We start from the raw sequence: 19,869 nt of genomic DNA on the forward strand, positions 1-19,869 counted from the left end.
CTCTACAACTTTTTACTTGTTTTTGGCTTTCTAACTATTTTGATCTGAGCGTCACTTCTAGTCTTATAAATACGAAACGCGCGTCTGGTGTATTAATTTATAAGCCTGATATATTTGATAACTAAAAACAGTAGTCAGCACTTTGGTTTTGACATGAATATCAATTATATGGTCATTTTTATAAATTTTCGGATACAAAACTTAGATTTTTTTCGGAAAAACTAAGGATTTTCTTATCCCAGGAATAGATGACCTTAGACGTATTTGAAACAATTTTTGGGAATGTTGGGTCATCAAAGATCTTCACCTTCGTACTTGTTTGGATTTATAACCATTTTGATCTGAGCGTCACTGATGAGTCTTATGAAGACGAAACGCTCGTTTGGCGTATAAAATTATAATTCTGGTACCTTTGATAACTATTATGATACTCTCTATAGTATATTATATTATTTTCTTACTTGACGATGCACACCCTGAATTACATATGTCTGTATTACAGCATTTTCTTTCACAGGTTGTTCCGAGCTGGTCACACTTTTGAAGAAAAATATATTCATATGTACTTTCCAAAAATTAGATCAATAAAATAATTAAGCAATAAAATGTTATATCTACAATGTAGTACTAGTACTGTTTAAAAAGAGAGAAGAAAGGTGTCAGAGGGACATTCAAACTAATAAGTCCAAACAATGCAGCAATGCCTACTGTAACATACTCAATGCATGTAATATAAAGTTGACTTGCAGTATCATGAATAAATTATCATCGACAGATTAATATTAAAATAAAAAAAAATCAACTTCAACCATAATCGTCGTTTTTGTTATGTCATGCGTCTGTTCGAGTGCATTGTCAGTTTCATACATTTTTTATCTGACTCGGGTTGACTTGACTCGTTAATGGAATTAATTTTATGAGGAAAAACATTTTATTCATAACCAATTTAATGCATTACCACAAGCTTTTTCTTGCAAGAAGCAGCCCATTTTCTCTCATTAGATAAACCACTATGATATGTGTGTTCGTAAAAGCATAACTGAAATATAAAAAATATATATTTATGAATATGTAAAAACATACATAAGTGCAACATGAAAAACAAAAGACATTTTTATTTCAACCCCTTCCCTAATTTTCATGTCTCTCAAATAAAATCAACACAGATAAAAGAAATGAAATTATGTATCTTAAATCTTGAAAAACTTTTTATCACATGGCAGGTTTTCTTTGTAACTGTAAACTACTTAATTAAAACAATAAATGAGAAAATCGAACCTCCGCTGTAGACTACATAACCATGTCGTCTTCTGATGATATTTTTTCATTTTGTATTGCATACTACCCTTTGTATTATTTGTATGTCATTGTTTGCATATCTGTACTTTTGATTATACTTTGATTATTTCTGAGAGTATTGTTGTTGCTGTTGATGTCACGAAGGAAATATTATTTGCAGACTTAAAATCATCAGCATTTAGAATTTAGAAAATTACATAATAGATAAAATTGAGAATGGAAACGGGGAATGTATCAAAGAGACAACAACCCGACGTAAGTGCAGATAACAGATAACAGCCGAAGGTCATTAATAGGTCTTTAAGGCAGTGTGAAAATTCCGCATCCTGCGGCGTGATTCTGCTGGCCACTACACAAATATGTATACTAGTTCACGGGTAATGGACGTCATACTAAACTCCGAAATATATAAAAAAAAAACAAAAAAAAAACTATAATTAAAAATCAAACAATAAAATTGAGAATGGAAATGGGGAATGTGTCAAAGAGACAACAACCCGACCAAATAAAAAAACAACAGCAGAAGGTCACCAACAGGTCTTCAATGTAGCGAGAAATTCCCGCACCCGGAGGCGTCCTTCAGCTGGCCCCTAAACAAATATATACTAGTTCAGTGATTATGAACGCCATACTAATTTCCAAATTGTACACAAGAAACTAATATAAAAATGATACAAGACTAACAAAGGCCAGAGGCTCCTGACTTGGGACAGGCACAAAAATGCGGCGGGGTTAAACATGTTTGTGAGATCTCAACCCTCCCCCTATACCTCTAACCAATGTAGAAAAATAAACGCATAACAATACGCACATTATAAAATTCAGTTCAAGAGAAGTCCGAGTCTGATGTCAGAAGATGTAACCAAAGAAAATAAACAAAATGACAATAATCCATAAATAACAACAGACTACTAGCAGTTAACTGACATGCCAGCTCCAGACTTCAATTAAACTGACTGAAAGATTATGATTTCATCATATGAACATCAGGCACAATCCTTCCCGTTAGGGGTTTAGTATCATACCATCATAACATATATGAGAAGAACATAACCCGTGTCATGCCAACAACTGTTTTTAGAATAAATGTCTTTAGTTCCGACGCAAAGACCTTATCAGTGACTCAATATTAACGCCAAAATATGCAATCTTTAATGACTTGACAACAGTATCGTAATTATATCCCTTCTTAATCAGTCTATTTAAAGGTTTTGTAAGTTTCTGAGGTGAATACTGACACCTTTGTGCTTTATAAAGAATATTTCCATAAAAAATTGGATGTGAAATACCTGAACGTATAAAAAGTCTGCATGTTGAGCTATATTTACGAATGCAATGATGTCTTTATACCGATGATAAAATTTAGTAAAAGTTTTGACTAGTTTGTGATATCGAAAACCCTGGTGTAATAATTTTTCAGTAATACATAAATTTCTCTCGTTAAAATCTAAAACATTGTTACAAACACGAGCGAATCGTACAAGTTGAGATATATAAACACCGTAAGATGGTGACAAGGGAACGTCACCATCTAAAAACGGATAATTAACGATAGGAAATGAAAAATCATCCCTTTTATCATAAATTTTAGTATTCAGCTTTCCGTTAGTGATATAGATATCAAGATCGAGGAAAGGGCAGTGGTCATAATTAGTATTAGCTTTATTTAAAGTAAGTTCAGCAGGATAAATTTCATTAATATACATACTGAAGTCGTCATTATTGAGAGCCAAAATATCATCCAAATATCTAAAAGTATTATTAAATTTGTTTATCAGATGTTGTTTTGATGGGTCTTTGCTTATTTTTGTCATAAATTGTAACTCATAACAATACAAAAAGAGGTCCGCAATAAGTGGTGCACAGTTAGTCCCCATTGGAATTCCGATAATCTGACGATATACGGAATCCCCAAAGCGAACAAAAATGTTATCTAGTAAAAATTCAAGGGCATATATAGTATCAAAGCATGTCCAATTAACATAGTTTTTTGGTTTATTGCTACTAAAGAATGACTAAAAAAAGACTAACAATAGTTTATATACAATTCAAAAAGTAAAACCACAAAAATACCGAACGCCGAGGAAATTAAAAACGGAAATCCCTAATCAAATGGCAAACTCGAATGATAAAACACATCAAATAAATGAACAACAACTGTCATATTCTTGACTTGGTACAGACATTTTCAAATGTAGAAAATGGTGTATTAAACCTGGTTTTATAGCGATAAACCTCTCAGTTGTACGACAGTCGCCTCGAATTCCATTCCATTGACAACGATGCGTGAACAAAACAAACAGACGCAATAGGTAAAACGTCGTAAATAGGGGTACAACAGCAACACGAGCCCTACCAAACTAGGGTGTTTTCATGTGCTCTGGAAGGGCAAGAAGAATCTGCTCCACATGTGTTGGTCATATTATTACAAAGCTGGTAAATAGTCTATTTATGTATATCACATTAGTGAAAAGGGAACGGATTGTTGTTATTACTCTATTTATTTCACTTGACTGGGCGGAGTTTCACTAGTTCGCTCATAACAAACCAGTCCATCTATGAATAGGTGTTTTAGGATAAACTCATTAATGAAGTGTCCAGTTATTCTTTAGTAAATTACTTTGATAACACTGATAGGTGATTAGAAATCAGTAATAATTATAACGGTAATCATCCTTGCCACACACATCTTCAAATAGACTGTCCTCATGCAAATTAAAACGCAAGCTCCGCCCGATCAGTTTAAATAACATTGGTAATACGACATCAGGATTATATCCGATATCATCTGTATAACGGAAATTCCATAACGGTCAACCAACTCGTGATGGCGTCCGTAAATTTAAGAAGTGATGATTTCAACTTCGTCATTTCCAACTCTTGGTTAAAAAATGAAAGGTCACAATTAATGAAATCATAACTTTGGTCATAAAGTTTGCTTTCAAGTACAGTTATTTCGTAAACGGTGTTATCCGAAACAATCCGTTTTAAAGACCGTACTTTGACCTATAACTGTTTACAATTTATGCATTTTGACTTGGATGGAGATTTTATTTACTGGCATTCATATCACATCTTCTTATTTCTATAGAGGTAAACTTACCATTAAACATGTTAAATGTTATATGCATTAGTGAGTTATCTATCACAAATTTTGGGATACTGTCGTGCCTGCTATATATGATTTTACTGCTTTTGATAATCTTAATTCTGATGTTTCTCGTACATCCAAATATGGCTAAATATAATTCTAAGGTGAATTGCGTTTGAATCAAATGTTTTAGTAATCAGATTTGTGTTTTAGTTTTTAGTTTTGGATTTTTTTGGTTTCGCAATAAACTCCTGCACCTCCTTTTCCATTTGTTTTTTCAAAGATTGTATTACCTAGCAACCCATCAGACTACTCAATATTCTCAATTTGTTATGTCTGGATTTATCCAGTTAAACCATTAGCCAATCAAAGAAGCTACTGCCCGTTTTGGCCTCTCCGCATCTTCAAGACATTCACCAATTTGGCTTTCAGCAATCAGCAGTTACCCTCGTGCATGTTTTAAGTTAAAAAATGCAATTTGAATGTTTCAGCTTACATATCCGTCCGTCGGATCAGGACGGTGTCTTACAAATTTTTGAGGTTTACAAACAGAACAGATACTTTCCTTTAGTTGAAATCCGTATCATACATAAACAGGAAAACTGCGACAAAAGGAATTCACAAAGGAATATTTTAAAGTGCCAGAGATCAAAAGCAAACATGATCAAGCAACTCTTCCGAGAAAAAAGCCGCTAAAAAAGAGGTATTCTGCTAGCTGTATTGCTGTCTCGATGACGTATACTTAATGTCTCCATATTTTAATTTTTTTTTTAATTTCAGACTGTTGATTTATCAATAAATAAAATTCAATACAATCAAAACAAATTTAAAACAAAAACTTACTTCATCAATACTGCACATCGTTATCGTGTTGCATTTTTGTGCAGCCGGCAAAAATCCACATGAATAACAAAGCAATTTCCCTGCATGTTGCAAAGCTGGAAAAAAATCATTGCGTTAGATTGACATGAAAGTTATTTGCTGCATCTATGCAAATCATAACAACAACAAAAAAGAAGGAGACAATATTTCATTTTATCCTTGTCTCGAAAATCATTAGTAGTATACATCTATCAGATAAAATTCAGGGCATGGTTTTCGAAATTATCATAAGATGTTTCATTTATAAGATGGTCAGCTCGTGACTATTATAGGATATGTCATAGAGTGTAAATCAAAACTGTCTTAAGATAATTATATCTATGATGCTCTTATGACTGTCATAAGTGAACATATTATTTTGTTTGATTTTGAATAATGATATAAAAAAATAATAACTCGATCATGTAATAATATAAGTATAATGTTTTGCTACTAAAGGGTCGACAACTCAACAACAAGCTAAGATCAAATCGTGAAAATTGAGCTTTACTTATATTTAGCAAAAGGAAACAACGTTCTAAATTTGATAAATGTTTGCATGTTCATGAAAGGACACTGTTTGACAACCGCAATCCTGCCCGACGGCTTGTCGTACATCCCTACATCAACAACCGAATTTTATTTGCGATTACTTCTTTTTGATTTTGATAAGCATGAAATTATATAATGAATGTTGGAAATGGAAATAAAATCGGAGTTGATAGTTTGATTGATTTTAAATGGTATGCAATAAATTTTGAACTTTGCATTCATTGATAATCATACATGAAATGTTAGTCAATTGTGAAAACTTTTAAGGGGGCACTAGCTGTCAAATTCATGTTCACCGATTCTAATAAAATTCTCACATTTGATTTATAACAATATAAAACATTTATTCAATCTTTTAAAAGTCTAGATAAAACAATAAACAAAGCGCAGACATGTAAATACGTAGTTTCGTTTCGTGTGTATTTGAGGCTAGACGTCTTCTAATTATTGACCTATATAGGCATCTGATGACCATATAAGCGATGTAAACATAAATATAGATATAAATAGATTAAGCAAACACGTGCTGTAGAATTACTCTAGGTTTATTTAATTTCATATTACAGATAAAAAGAAATATAAATCATCGTTTGTATCTGTATTAGAATGTTTATTTGTAGATCGAATCAGTTAATCATATGTAATAACCTTTGTTTCACTTTCAATGTTGACATTCTCTCCATTTAAATAACTTTACACATACAATTCACGTGTTATCCATCTCAAGCTGAGGGGTTTAATCAGTACACATGAATACGTTTGCAATGAAGTCGAATTATTCACTTGCAAATGAATAATTCATAATCATTGTTTTTGGCTTATTTTGACAAAATTGAACCTTATTGACTACTATAAATACACTTCTGTGCAGCATAAGTGACTTTATGGTACAATGAAAGTCTTGTGTTGTCATGTTTTGTAAATTTGTGAAATATGTAGAAAATAATTATGGATCGTACATATGTGATTATCTAACTTGAAACTCATTGGAATTTGCAATTGATAAGGGGGCGTTACTCCAAGTACATGTTTTAATATCCAGCCTCTTTTCCAATTAGTAGCCAAAGGAAGAACACACAGAAATTTGGTGATATTCAATTTTCATAAAAATATTCTAATCCCCTCTCCCTTCCCCTTCTTCCACCTTGAAAAAAGTTTGTTCATTGTTGAATTGGATGAGAACAAAAAGAGCAGTATCTGGGGCGGTATCTGCTCCCAAAGTTGAAATGTTACACTATTATTCACAAATTTATAGTTAAGAGAGATAACTATAATTGATTGATTTTCAAAAAATTCAATTTCAATAATTGATGACATTTGTCTTTTTATTGATTACATAATATGCTCATTTGTTCAGACTGTAATGATAGTTCTGTATATTTAAATTCATAATTAGTACTTATATTTGTAGTGTATGCAAATTTTATGCATGTAACTTTTGATATGATTGATTTTGAAACATAAACTGTCACATCTGTGGCCTGCATCATCATAATATGTGTTAGTTGTTATTTTGACTTTAGCGGACCATAAAGGAATAATTATTTCACTATTTGTATTTAAGGTGGCTCGTGGTTACAAAAATTTTAGCAAAAAATTAAACCTTTATTTTTTCATTACAAATTTTATTTATTACACTATTAGTTGTTACTTTATGATATGGTACAAAAAACAACCCAAAAAATTGATTTGGTTTGGCCCCAGATGACTTTAAAAATTGAAAAAGCTCCAAATGATCTCCCTTTGGGGCAAAAATGCCATGTTTTGGCCTTAAATTTGAAAAATCTTTTTTAACTCATCGGTGACCTATATTTTCTATTATTGTTTTCAAATAAGCTGTACATAAACTAAATAATTGTAAAATTTAAGCGATTTCTTATATAAGGTTATTTTTTTATTTCGATATTTCCTCATTTTCTCCTATTAGTTCAACAGAAAAAAAGGACATTAACAAAAATGTATGCTTCTTCCAGCGGCAGAATTTAGCTTAAATGAACGGTGACCCCATTTTTTTATTTCATTTTTCTTTTAAGTATATGATAAAGTTCATTTATGAAAAAATATAACGAAATCCTATATTAGGGAAAAATATCATTTATACCCAGGAGCCCCCTTAATTACTGATTAAGCAAAAAAAATATATATATATATTAGGTTTTTAATATATCTCGTAGCTAGTGCCCTTTAACGATTCGGTACAACAATTACATATTTAACAAAATTTATTAAAAAAAAGTAGTATAGATGGAAATAAATGATAAATAATATACATTATATTTGTTATAGAAAATCCTGAGTAAGAGAAAGAGCCCAAGTTATACGTTGCTGGAGATTCAAATTAATTGCCGAAGTGTAGAAGAATAATTATTTACTATTTAGCGGGCAGAGCAACACAGGTATTACTTTATTGTAATGAACATTAAATTATGTATGAAAGTAAGAAGAACTTGAGTTGATAATCATAAAACTATTATAAGTCATGTCGCGAGGTGTCTTGAATTTATGCTAATAGATATAAAAGGTACCAGGATTATAATTTAGTACGCTAGACGCGCGTTTTTAAAAGTAATGACAAAGCCAAACTTAAACCACTTGCGATATATCATATCATAATGTACCAGGCATTATAATATATTAATTTATCAAAATATCATTATGATTTTGAGAGCAGATTGAAATAAACAATAAGAGCTGCTTGTAACATACATACTGTTTTTAAATGTTCAACAAATACTGAAATTAAAAATGTAACTTGATTAGCTTGACAGTATTTATCCTCTGTCTTCAATGATTATCTCTAATTGAACCTTAACACATGCCTCTCTTTTTCATATCAATAATCTTATATACTGTTCGATAGTTTGAGTCAGGTTGCAAAACAATAGGAATTGCATCCTTTGAAATCTCATTTTTCTATATAAGAGCTAATGACAATCTTCTTTCCAAAATATATAACAGTGAAACCTGTTTAAACTGAACCTCTTTGTTTTTGGCTGATTTTAGGTGTTATCAGGTATACGCATACAATTTGATATGACGGGGCTTAATAATTTGTTTGGTTTATACAGGTTTTCGGTTTATGCAGATTCGGTTAAGCCAGATTTCACTGTACTTACTTTTAAAAAATCGCGTAAACTTACGTTTCGAACCACAGTTAGAATCTGCATTACAGAGATCACTTTGACAGCATGCTTCACATACAACTGTAGGGTTAAAACTGTCTTCAAAAGTTTGATTAAATGGATTTTTGTCTATCTCCTTACTTTCTCTTTTCCCGACCTGATTTATGGCCACACATACCTTGAAATAAAGAGCACGATTTTATATGATTTATTACATTACATGTATGTTTCATTATAACACGGTTTTTTAATTGGCTAATATCAAGCTCGAGTCATTCTGAACTCAACATTCATTTCCAAATAAAATGTAACATTCATGATGACACGAGCTTCCACAATAAAGTGTACAGGTAAATTGAATAAAAACTTGATAGAAATCGTGTGTTTTTCTGACAAAAAATGTAATTATAAGTTTTAAATGCTTCTTTTAGTAATTTAATAGGGCTGAAAAAGTGTTGAGCATGCGTACATTTTTAGAACTTTGTGAAGTAGAAAAATAGAATCTACTTATATCAGTTCACAAATTATTGTCTGAATGGGGTCATTATATACTACTTATTTTTATGATAGATAATAATGTCAACTACAGACAAATGGCAAAAAATTAGACAAATGGCCAAATAAAAACAAAGGGAAGAAAAAAAGGCAAAAACAAAACAGTCAATAATGGAGGTGTTGAAATATGCAAATTAGAGAATAATGGACAACGTGAACAAAGCATCAAGAAAGTGTTCTTCCATCCATACCCTAAAAAATAAAAGTAATGATTAAAAAAATAGTTTTAAAATAACTTTAAGATAGTTATCAAATGTACCAGGATGATAATATAATACGCCAGACGAGCGTTTCCTTTACATAAGACTCGTCAGTGACACTCAGATTAAGATAGTTATAAAGCCAAACACATACAAAATTGAAGAGCACTGATGACCCAAACTGCCAAATACGACAAAGATCACCTATTCCTGGGATAAGAAATTACTTAGTTTTTCGAAAAATTCAAAGTTTTGTAACAGGAAATTGATAAAAATGACCAAAGAATTAATATGCATGTCAACACCGAAGTGCTGACCCCTGGGCTGCTGATACCCTCGAGGACTAAATGTCCACCACAGTGGCTTCTACCCAGTAGTGTAAATAGTAATCAAAGGTACCAGGTTTATAATTTTATACGCCAGACGCGTGTTTCGTCTACATAAGACTCATCAGTGACGCTCAGATCAAAATAAATATAAAGACAAAGAAGTACAAACTTTAAGAGCATTGAGGACCCTAAATTCCAAAAAGTTGTGCCAAATACGACTAAGGTCATCTATTCCTAGGATAAGAAAATTCCTTGTAAAACAAATGACGATTTTTTTTAAATTTCTTAATTAAAAAAAAATCAGGTTGGGCAAGATAACAATTGAAAGGTAAAGACGGGGCAATGCAATTGATCTGTCAATGTTGGGCAAAACTATAAGTCATATGGTTCGCTACTGGCCCCCTACGGATCCATAGAGGGTTAGTAAAATCCATAGGGGGTGAGGCTGGAGGCGTAACGTTCAAAAGTAAACAATGAACCACAACAACATTAATAGATGACGTAGCCATTAACGCGTCATGAACCCCATATGAAACTTACTAACCCCATACGGTCTCATAGGGGGTCACCACGTGACGGCGTTTAACCAATCACAACGTGATAATTCATCTGTGGTCCGATAAACATATGTCAAGATGATGGCAATTAAATGAGTACAACAAGGAATGTGAGACGGAACCACATCTAAAAACAAAGTGGCAGAAACAGAAAAAAAAACCAAGAAAGTGTCCATAGTACACGCATGTCCCACTCTCACTATCATTTTCTATGTTCAGTAGACCACGAAATTGGGGTACAAAACTATATTTTACTTTTAAATTAGAAAGATCATATCATAGGGAACATGTGTACTTAGTTTTAAGTTGATTGGAATTTAACTTCATCAAAAATTATCTTGGGCAAAAAATTTGATCTGAAAATCGCACTATCATTTTGTATGTTCAGTAGATCGTCAAATTGGGGTAAAAATCTAATTTGACATTTAAATTAGAAAGATCATATCAGAGGGAACATGAAAACTAAAGTTCAAGTTGATTGGATTTCAACTTCATAAAAAATATCTTAATAAATTTTTTTAACCTGAAGCAGGACAGACGGACGTACGAACGGACGCACAGACCAGAAAACATAATGCCTATAAATGAGACATTATAAAAAAGCGCATAAAAGACTATTTCCTGGTGTTCTATGCATAGCTACCTGATTATCTTTACAGCCGACATTGAAAAACGTATGACCATCATCTGTTATATACTTATGAACAAAACATTGCTGAAAGAATCAAATGTTTTAGTATTAATAAATATAAATACATATAAAACATCCCAGCAAATTAATTTTTTGTCGGTCAAATAACGCCATTTTATAGCTTTTTCACGAAACATCTTGCCGATATAATATCTCGCGTTAGTGCGTTATTCTTCTTTTTGTGTGCATTAATATGGTTAAAAGTGTACAAATGAAGTCAGCAGTATCGTTATAGATAACTACCAAAGAAGTCAGTTCATTTTAGTTCCATGTACCGTTTAAAACTTGTAGTAGCAAAACGAAACCGTATGACCATCTCAAAGTGAGATTTAGATGAACTACAGGTGTGAAAATTTAAGTTTTCTTTTCTTTGCATTTTGTCAAGTGAGTGTTTGAATTTTGTGTCATCGATGATTATTTCCTGTTCAAAGTAATCAAGTCTTTGAATGAATACGAATTTAACAGTCAAGTAGTTATCAAAGGTACCAGGATTATAATTAAGTATGCCAATAAACGTTATGTGTACATAAATTGGGCCGTTTAAGATAATATTTTCGTTTAAATTGTTTTACGTTTGTCATTTCAGGACCTTTGATAACTTATTATAGCTGACTATGTGGTGTGGGTTTTGCTCATTTTTGAAGGTCGTACGGTAGTCTACAGTTATTAATTTCTGTGTCATTTTGGTCTCTTGTAGAGAGTTGTTTCATTGGCAATCATATCACATCTTCTTTCTTTTTTTACTGACAAGAATATGGAGAAAAAAGGAAAAGACTTAAACACAAATACAAACACAAACAAGAGTATACAAAACCCAGACAAAGAAAATTAAAGACTGAGCAACTTGAAAACAGGGGCTAACTTCATGTGCTTTGGAAGGATAAACGATTCAGACAAATGTTTTAGACAAATGCCTTTTCTGTTGCCCTGAAGAAGAGACGTCATGGATACGTTAATGTATTCAAATATTCTGCAAATCAAAGTAACAACATATGTTTGTAAGCCAAGTTAGTAGTTGTTATATTTCAAAACGTGTTTTTTTTAATAAAAGAGCACGCTTATAAAACTGTTACTGTATCATTTGTTAGAACTTATGAACCATTGAGTATTGAAGATATAAAACATGTATGCAAAAGAATCATAATAAGAATTTAAGCGTATCACCGAGTATAACTTTATAGAATAGACGTACCTCATGATCTTGGCATCTTACCACGTGTGTACAACTTGTTGGGCTATCAATGTTGTCACATTTTAAACACTCTGGTCCTCTAGCTGGAAACGGAAAGTAGACACGTTATGTCAAAAAACAAAGATTGCAAAGCATGTTCAACGTACAATTTTGAACACAATATACAGACTGAAAATCTGTAATATTATTTCTCGACAGATCATTATAATCAATTAATCACAAACTCCCTAGATCATTTACAGAAAAATTACCAATGGCCGACAAAATGAAGTATGACTTTACCTTCAGTGTGCTTATATTGGTTAAAGATCACAACCAAAGCAAAACCTGTAAGACAAAAAGGCTAGCAATCATTTGTATTACAAATAATTTCATAGATAATGTAGGAATTGCTTGCTCTCCGGTTTTAATGCATTGTGCTCGAAAAGTTTTTTTTGTGTGTGTATGTCATGAATGTCATGGTTTTGCTTGTTGTTATATTGTCTTTTGTTTTCTTATTTCATTGTCCTTCCTAGTCTTTTATTTATTCTTGGCTTAATATGTCTGATAACCATTAGAGGTCGTAATTGTTCTGATTGAGATTGTGAGACGGTGATGACTGTTGTACCCCTATTTTAACAATTTTACCTTTTGTGTCTGTTTTGTTCACGCGTCGTTATTAACAGAATGGAATTTATTGCGACTGTCGGACAGGTGAGAGGTTAAGCCCTGTTGGAACAGGTTCAATCCACCATTTTCTACATTTGAGGATGTCTGTGCCAAGACGGAAGTGTGACGGTTGGTGTTCATTGGTTTGATGTGTTTTATCATTTGATTTTGAAATTTGATTAGGGACTTTTTCGGTTTGAATTTTCCTCGGAGTTGAGTATTTTCATCGCGTTATCATCGTATCCATGATGATATTTATTAACAAGGTTTATGATTTGGTTCGACCGTCACTGATGAATCTTTTGTAGACAAAATGCGCATCTGGTGCACATACAAAATTTCAATCCTGGTATCTATGATCCTTTTATCGTCAACATAGTATTCATTAGTAACATCAGAATAAAATCTGTAAGAAGTCAAATTCGAAAATGTTTTCAGAAAAATGTTCAAAAACGGAAATAGCGGTAATTGATAGAAATAGATAGGACACATATGTTGAAGAATGTGTTTGTGTATACACGAAACACAACATAGAAAACTTAAGACATTAATCAGCATTTGATTGTAATCTCAGGTGCTCCGAAAGAGTAAGCAGAATCTGTTCCATATATTTCACCTGTCGTGATGCTTATGTAATCTCAAACCTGGACATGAGTTTCATTTTGCAGAGCACATTCGAGGAAAATGGGATGGGATTGTAGTTGTGGCAGTTGGAAAATATCCACTATCGTCTGTAAATGAAATATTCAATAACGACAAACCAACTAGTGATGACATCTGTAAAAGTTACGAAAGGTTCTTTTCAATTTCTTCACTCGGAACTCTAAACTTCCGTGTGAGCATCAACCCTCTATCAAACAATTTTTGATAGAAATATAAGCCCTAGAATATCGTATCAACTGGGAAATATATACTCCGTTTGCAGATTTTCTATCATTACGTTAAAGTAGTCAGAATGGAATTTGATAAGGTGTACTTGAGTAAACCCAGCTTCAACTCCGTTTAGTGAGTAGTAAAGGTAGCATTCCATAGTTAGGTGTGTAGTTTCGCATTTTGGCCCCTGTGGATTTTTCAAATGTGAGAGCTAGTGTGTAATAAAAATCATTTTTGGATAGATGAGTATTAAAATAGCCTTCGTATTGGGTTTATATGAACATCAGGATTATGTAAAAGAGGCACGAAAGATACCAAAGGGACAGTCAAACTCATAAATCTAAAACAAACTGACAACGCCATGGCTAAACGTAAAAAAGACAAACAGACAAATGATAGTACATATGACACAACATAGAAAACTTAAGAATAAACAGCACGAACCCCACCAAAATCTAGGGGTGATCTCAGGTGCTCCGGAAGGGTAAGCAGATCCTGCTCCACATGTGGCACCCGTCGTGTTGCTTAGGTAGCAATACACAGTTAGGAGTTTAGTTTCGCATTATGGCCCCTGTGGATTTTTCAAATAGGAAAGTTATTGTGTAATAAAATTCATTTTTAGACAGATGAGTGCTAATTTAGCCTTCAAAGATGGTTTATAAGAGCATCAAGATTATTTTTACATGTTTTATGGGCTGTTTTCTGTTTGACAGTCCGTAATTTCATAGCTAGACCGGCCATCGGTCCAGAAATTAATGTACTGTTTACAAACACTCTTTTTCCACACGAAGTTTTTGACGCAATTTTACAAAAAAAATGAGATGAAAGACATATGATTTTCATTGGATTTGCTGAATGATATATGTACACAGTTTCAGAAAAGGTATTACTTCAAGCAATTGAAATTCTACTTTTAGTAAAGTTTTGGTGAAATATGTGACATCTCCCCCCCCCCCCCTTTTGCAATATCTTATAACAAATGAATGCAGATTGTTGCCATGGATACACCAAAAAGAAATTATATTTTACCATTTTATATACTGGAAATAAAATCTATGGAAGATTCTGATTACATACATATGCCCATATATGACACAAACAGTAAGCTTGATATTGCAAGAAAGCAATGAAAAGGGAATGGTAAAATTCATAAAGGCAAATTTTAGTATTTTTTTCTAACTGTTTATTGCTACCTTATGGCATACTTACCAAGCTCAGAATTGTATAATTTTAGACTTTTTATGCCACAAATCTATTGATATTTAGAATCAAAATCATCTTCTGAGTAAATTAAGTGTTTAACAATGACAATATGTGTCAATTTTATTGTTTACAGTCCTTAGCAACCAAAATTAGACATTTTGACACTAGGCTTATATTTGAACTCTATCGGCTTAACGCTTGCTTCTGATGAATTGGGCTGCATGTAGTAGCCCAAGTATTGAACGTGTTGGTTTTTTTCTTGCGAATATATCAAATTATTGTTTTTTTCAAGAATTCATGTTACATTTTGGCATATATTAAATGTATAGTTGAATCAGATGTAAGAAATTGATTCCCTATCACCAAGTTTTTTAATCAAGTCTTTGGTATGCAATAAGCATAGAGATAAACATTTTTATGCTTAAAATTGCTCAATTTTGTAAAATGGTGCATCATCAGAGATCTTATTATGATATTCAACATTTAAAAACTGACAAAAGAGGTATATTTTTTAAGATTTGGCTAAAAATTGAGGTAGAGACAAGATTTTACATTTTGACTTGGCACCTTTCTTATATTCAGTTTTTGTCGCGTTACAGTGTCAACTGCTAACCTTCGTAAAATATTCATTACTCAACCAATTTTCAAAAATAAAAGGCCATTTTACTCCTTTTAGCTAGCAGAACTCGGAAAATAAGTTAAAAGGGAGAATTTGAAAAAAATATTTACTATTAAGGTAGCAATACACAGTTAGGAGTTTAGTTTCGCATTATGGCCCCTGTGGATTTTTCAAATAGGAATGTTTTGTGTAATAAAATTCATTTTTAGACAGATGAGTGTTAATTTAGCCTTCAAAGATGGTTTATAAGAGCATCAAGATTATTTTTAACATGTTTTAAGGGCTGTTTTCTGTTTGACAGTCCGTAATTTCATAGCTAGACCAGCCATCGGTCCAGAAATTAATGTACTGTTTACAAACACTCTTTTTCCACACGAAGTTTTTGACGCAATTTTACAAAAAAATGAGATGAAAGACATATGATTTTCATTGGATTTGCTGAATGATATATGTACACAGTTTCAGAAAAGGTATTACTTCAAGCAATTGAAATTCTACTTTTAGTAAAGTTTTGGTGAAATATGTGACATCTTCCCCCCCCCCTTTTTGCAATATTTTATAACAAATGAATGCAGATTGTTGCCATGGATACACCAAAAAGAAATTATATTTTACCATTTTATATACTGGAAATAAAATCTATGGAAGATTCTGATTACATACATATGCCCATATATGACACAAACAGTAAGCTTGATATTGCAAGAAAGCAATGAAAAGGGAATGGTAAAATTCATAAGGGCAAATTTTAGTATTTTTTTCTAACTGTTTATTGCTACCTTATATGATAACGAATGTAATGTTTGTAATGCAGGCTATTTTCTGTATTACAGTCTGTATTTGCATGTCCATACTATACATTGGTCCGGCAATTATTGTTATGTTTTTTTCCAACTTTTTATCGCACAAACTTTGTGATAAGTTTTTACGAAAAAATGAGGTGAAAGACACCCATTTTTTATTTGATCATTAGGAAGATGAATGTCATCAGTTTCCAAAACGGTATCACTCAAAGGTATTGAAATTCTAGTTCCAAATTTTGTGGGGATATGTGACATGTTCACCTCCTTTTTGTAGTATTTTATGGTAAATAAATGCAGAATGTTGCCATGGATACACAAAAAATGAATTAATTTTCACCCTTTAACTTTTGAAAATCACTTCTATGGAAAATACTGATTGCATACATATGCACAATGTTATGGCTCATTTTTAATTTTATTTTCATACTGTGTAGTGCTACCAAATGGACGTATACATCATATTTCACAAATTTATTTTTACGTGCACTTGAAAGTAAACGCGCATTTATTTTTCGCGTTAATTGATTATGTAAATTATAGAATAAACTTCTGTACATTTGTACATTTTTTTTATTTTGTAAAAACGACTTTTATCTTTATATTTTGCGTATATGTGTTTAAAACCGTAAATAATCAAAAGCACTTTTGATTGGAAATAAAACTTTTATACATTGTAAAATTAATTCCTATAACTTTGAATAGCAGTTTTTCTTTATATTCTTTTCAAAAGTTCCATATGAATCAAAAAAATTCTAGAAACTTGAACTATGTTGTGACATGTGTACTATTGTTTTTCTGTTTGTCTTTTTCATTTTTAGCCATGGCGTTGTCAGTTTGTTTTAGATTTACGAGTTTGACTGTCCCTTTGGTATCTTTCGTCCCTCTTTTGAACATAAGTACTGTTTTTTGTCAGATCGTCTTTAACTTATGAATGAAAGTTTTGTTTGTTTTACAGTATCCTTTTGTACTTATATGATTAATTTCAATTAATTATGAGGTGTTAAACCATTAACTGTAATCGCCAATATGTCAATCGAAAATAAACAGTTGGTCCTTTTGATGTACCTTAACATGTGATTTGAGATGTATGTGCATTTAAAATACGATGACAAACTGAGTTAAGGACAGTTTACTATAAAGTCACATGCATTTACGCTTTACAAAAAAAGAAAACGCTCTTTTTCGCGTAAACACGGAAGACACTGGAAAGTAATTGTCCTTTTACTCTTTCCAAAATTAGAAGATGCGCCCTTTTCGATTTAATGCAGAGGTAAACGCGACATTACCGTCTACTTTTATGTCTACTGAAATTTCACAGTTAACGTTTTCATGAAGTACAAGCGGGCAAACGCCGCGTTAACTTTTGACGCGCGTCTACATGTAATGTTTGGTCTGCATCCAACTGTACAAATAAATGAAAAGCACACAATTGGAAAGCTGAACTCTTCTGTCTCAAAGATTTGCTTTCAACCCACTCAAATTGTCAATTTCTATGTGTAAGTCAAGATATGAGAATAATTTAGCTGTATCTGTTGTATCCTTTATCTCAAGTTCTTTATAATAGATGAGTTAAACAAAGTCACCAAATATTGAATAAAATAGTGAGAAACATCATCTATGTAGGAGAAAGTGAGGTTAAATAAACTCATCATAGATGCCAGGATAGTTTATATTTTATATGACGCCAGACGCGTGTTTCGTCTACAAAAGACTCATTAGTGAAGATCACATGATATTTTTTTAAAAGACCGAATAAAGTACAAAGTTGAAGAGCATTGAGGACCAAAAATTCCTAAATGTTTTGCCGAATACAGCTTAGGTAATCTATTCCTGAGGTAGAAAACCCTTAGTATTTCAAAAATTCAAAGTTTTGTTAACAGATAATTTATAAAGGATAAAGGGTATTGTTAACTTTTTTTCTTTTTTCAATGAAATTCCTGATGGAAGTCAGCCTCCTTAGAAAAAAGCAAGTCCGAAAAGAGAGGAGCAGAGTTCGTTCCAATAGGAATGCCGACCGAAATCCTTTCTAAATCTAGTAAGTAAAAATACTCCAACATAAATTTTAAAATATAAAATTTCTTGTTTCTGTGTGTTTTTGTAAAAAGAGACGTTTGATTCTTATAAAGGTTGAAAAATGCTGTTAGAAATTTCAACAAATGTCCTCCACATTCCCAACAAACACTTAAGGTGAATGAACAGTAGAGAAGGGACATGCGTATCTGTCTTACTTATCATAGCCTTAATAGTTTACAATCTTATGACAGACTGTTGTCTGCACTAGTAATTTCTCCTATTATGTGTGTAAGTCAAGTGACATCAATCAAGCTCGTTTGTACACGTTAATAATAGACAGTTGTATCACACACCATTCGAAAGCTTGTCAGTTCAGATGTACCTTGTGTTTTGTCCAGGTGTCAAATAGTAGCACGTTCTCGACCTTATTCAAACATATTCACATTATGAATATTATACCGGTAATTGTTTAGATACAAAAATGCCTTATCATAAACCATAGTAAACGTCCTAAAATTGATTACTAGTAAATCATAATTAAAAGTTTTTACAAAAGAAGGACGAAAGATACCAGAGGGACAGTCAATCTCATAAATGATGATCATTCAGTTCATTTCAATCGCCACTGGTAACTATGGGCAAGTTCTAGGTAGACAAGACACGCGTGCGTCGTACCAAATTATAAGTCTCGTATCTGAAAAGAATTTCTATCTACCACAATCAAATTATGATTCGTTTGATGACAAGAACAAGTTTGACATTATTTTCATTTACATACGTTTTCATTGTCACGAAAAGATCATATTTATTTTTATCTTGTAAAGTTATCACAAATATCATACTTACAAATGGTTTTTAATCCGATGCCCATAATCTTGTATATTCCTTGCCAGTGGAAAATACTTAATAAGTACTGGGTCAGTGCTACCTGATCCTGACTTTAGCTTATCTGACAAGATATCTGACAAACATTATATAATGCTGTTAAACATGAATCTTTAAATAACTAGATTAAATCACAATCCTTGTAAATTCACGTAGGATGAATACTAGAATAAATTCACAAGTTCTGATTATTGTTTAATTTATGCTATCAGAGGTACATTCATATTTTGTTGCGAAAAATGAACCCGCTAAACTTGAAGTTCTGTGAAAATATCTAAGTAAAATGCCTCAATTTTTTTTTTATTTATTTGAAATGAAAACATAAGTATTTACAAATTAAATGTGCGCCCGTCATTCAGCATCCTAAGTATTTTTG

At 32.1% G+C, this 19,869-nt stretch overlaps 1 protein-coding gene across 1 annotated transcript; it reads right to left on the reverse strand.

Moving 5' to 3' along the window:
* Positions 1 to 444: 444 nt before the first annotated feature.
* LOC134716005 (uncharacterized) lies at positions 445 to 19,590 on the reverse strand. The gene is made up of 8 exons (XM_063578704.1): positions 19,455 to 19,590; positions 12,732 to 12,776; positions 12,450 to 12,532; positions 11,210 to 11,281; positions 8,944 to 9,103; positions 5,234 to 5,328; positions 959 to 1,039; positions 445 to 537 (listed from the first exon to the last, which is right to left on the reverse strand). Exons 1-8 carry the CDS (start codon positions 19,477 to 19,479, stop codon positions 445 to 447), a joined length of 654 nt encoding a protein of 217 aa, XP_063434774.1. The 5' UTR covers positions 19,480 to 19,590.
* Between the last annotated feature and the right edge of the window lie 279 nt (positions 19,591 to 19,869).

The sequence above is a fragment of the Mytilus trossulus genome, chromosome 1 (genome assembly GCF_036588685.1).
Source record: "Mytilus trossulus isolate FHL-02 chromosome 1, PNRI_Mtr1.1.1.hap1, whole genome shotgun sequence".
NCBI classification, from domain to species: domain Eukaryota; kingdom Metazoa; phylum Mollusca; class Bivalvia; order Mytilida; family Mytilidae; genus Mytilus; species Mytilus trossulus.

What these genes read in the sequence shown, in the direction of transcription:
- LOC134716005 (XM_063578704.1), bottom strand. Translation starts at nt 19,479, where the DNA reads ATGGGCATCGGATTAAAAACCATTT. An exon ending in CATCGGATTAAAAACCATTT is followed by an intron (nt 12,777 to 19,454) that starts GTAAGTATGATA and finishes TTTGTCTTACAG; the next exon opens with GTTTTGCTTTGGTTGTGATC. An exon ending in TCGGCTGTAAAGATAATCAG is followed by an intron (nt 9,104 to 11,209) that starts GTAGCTATGCAT and finishes CTTTATTTCAAG; the next exon opens with GTATGTGTGGCCATAAATCA.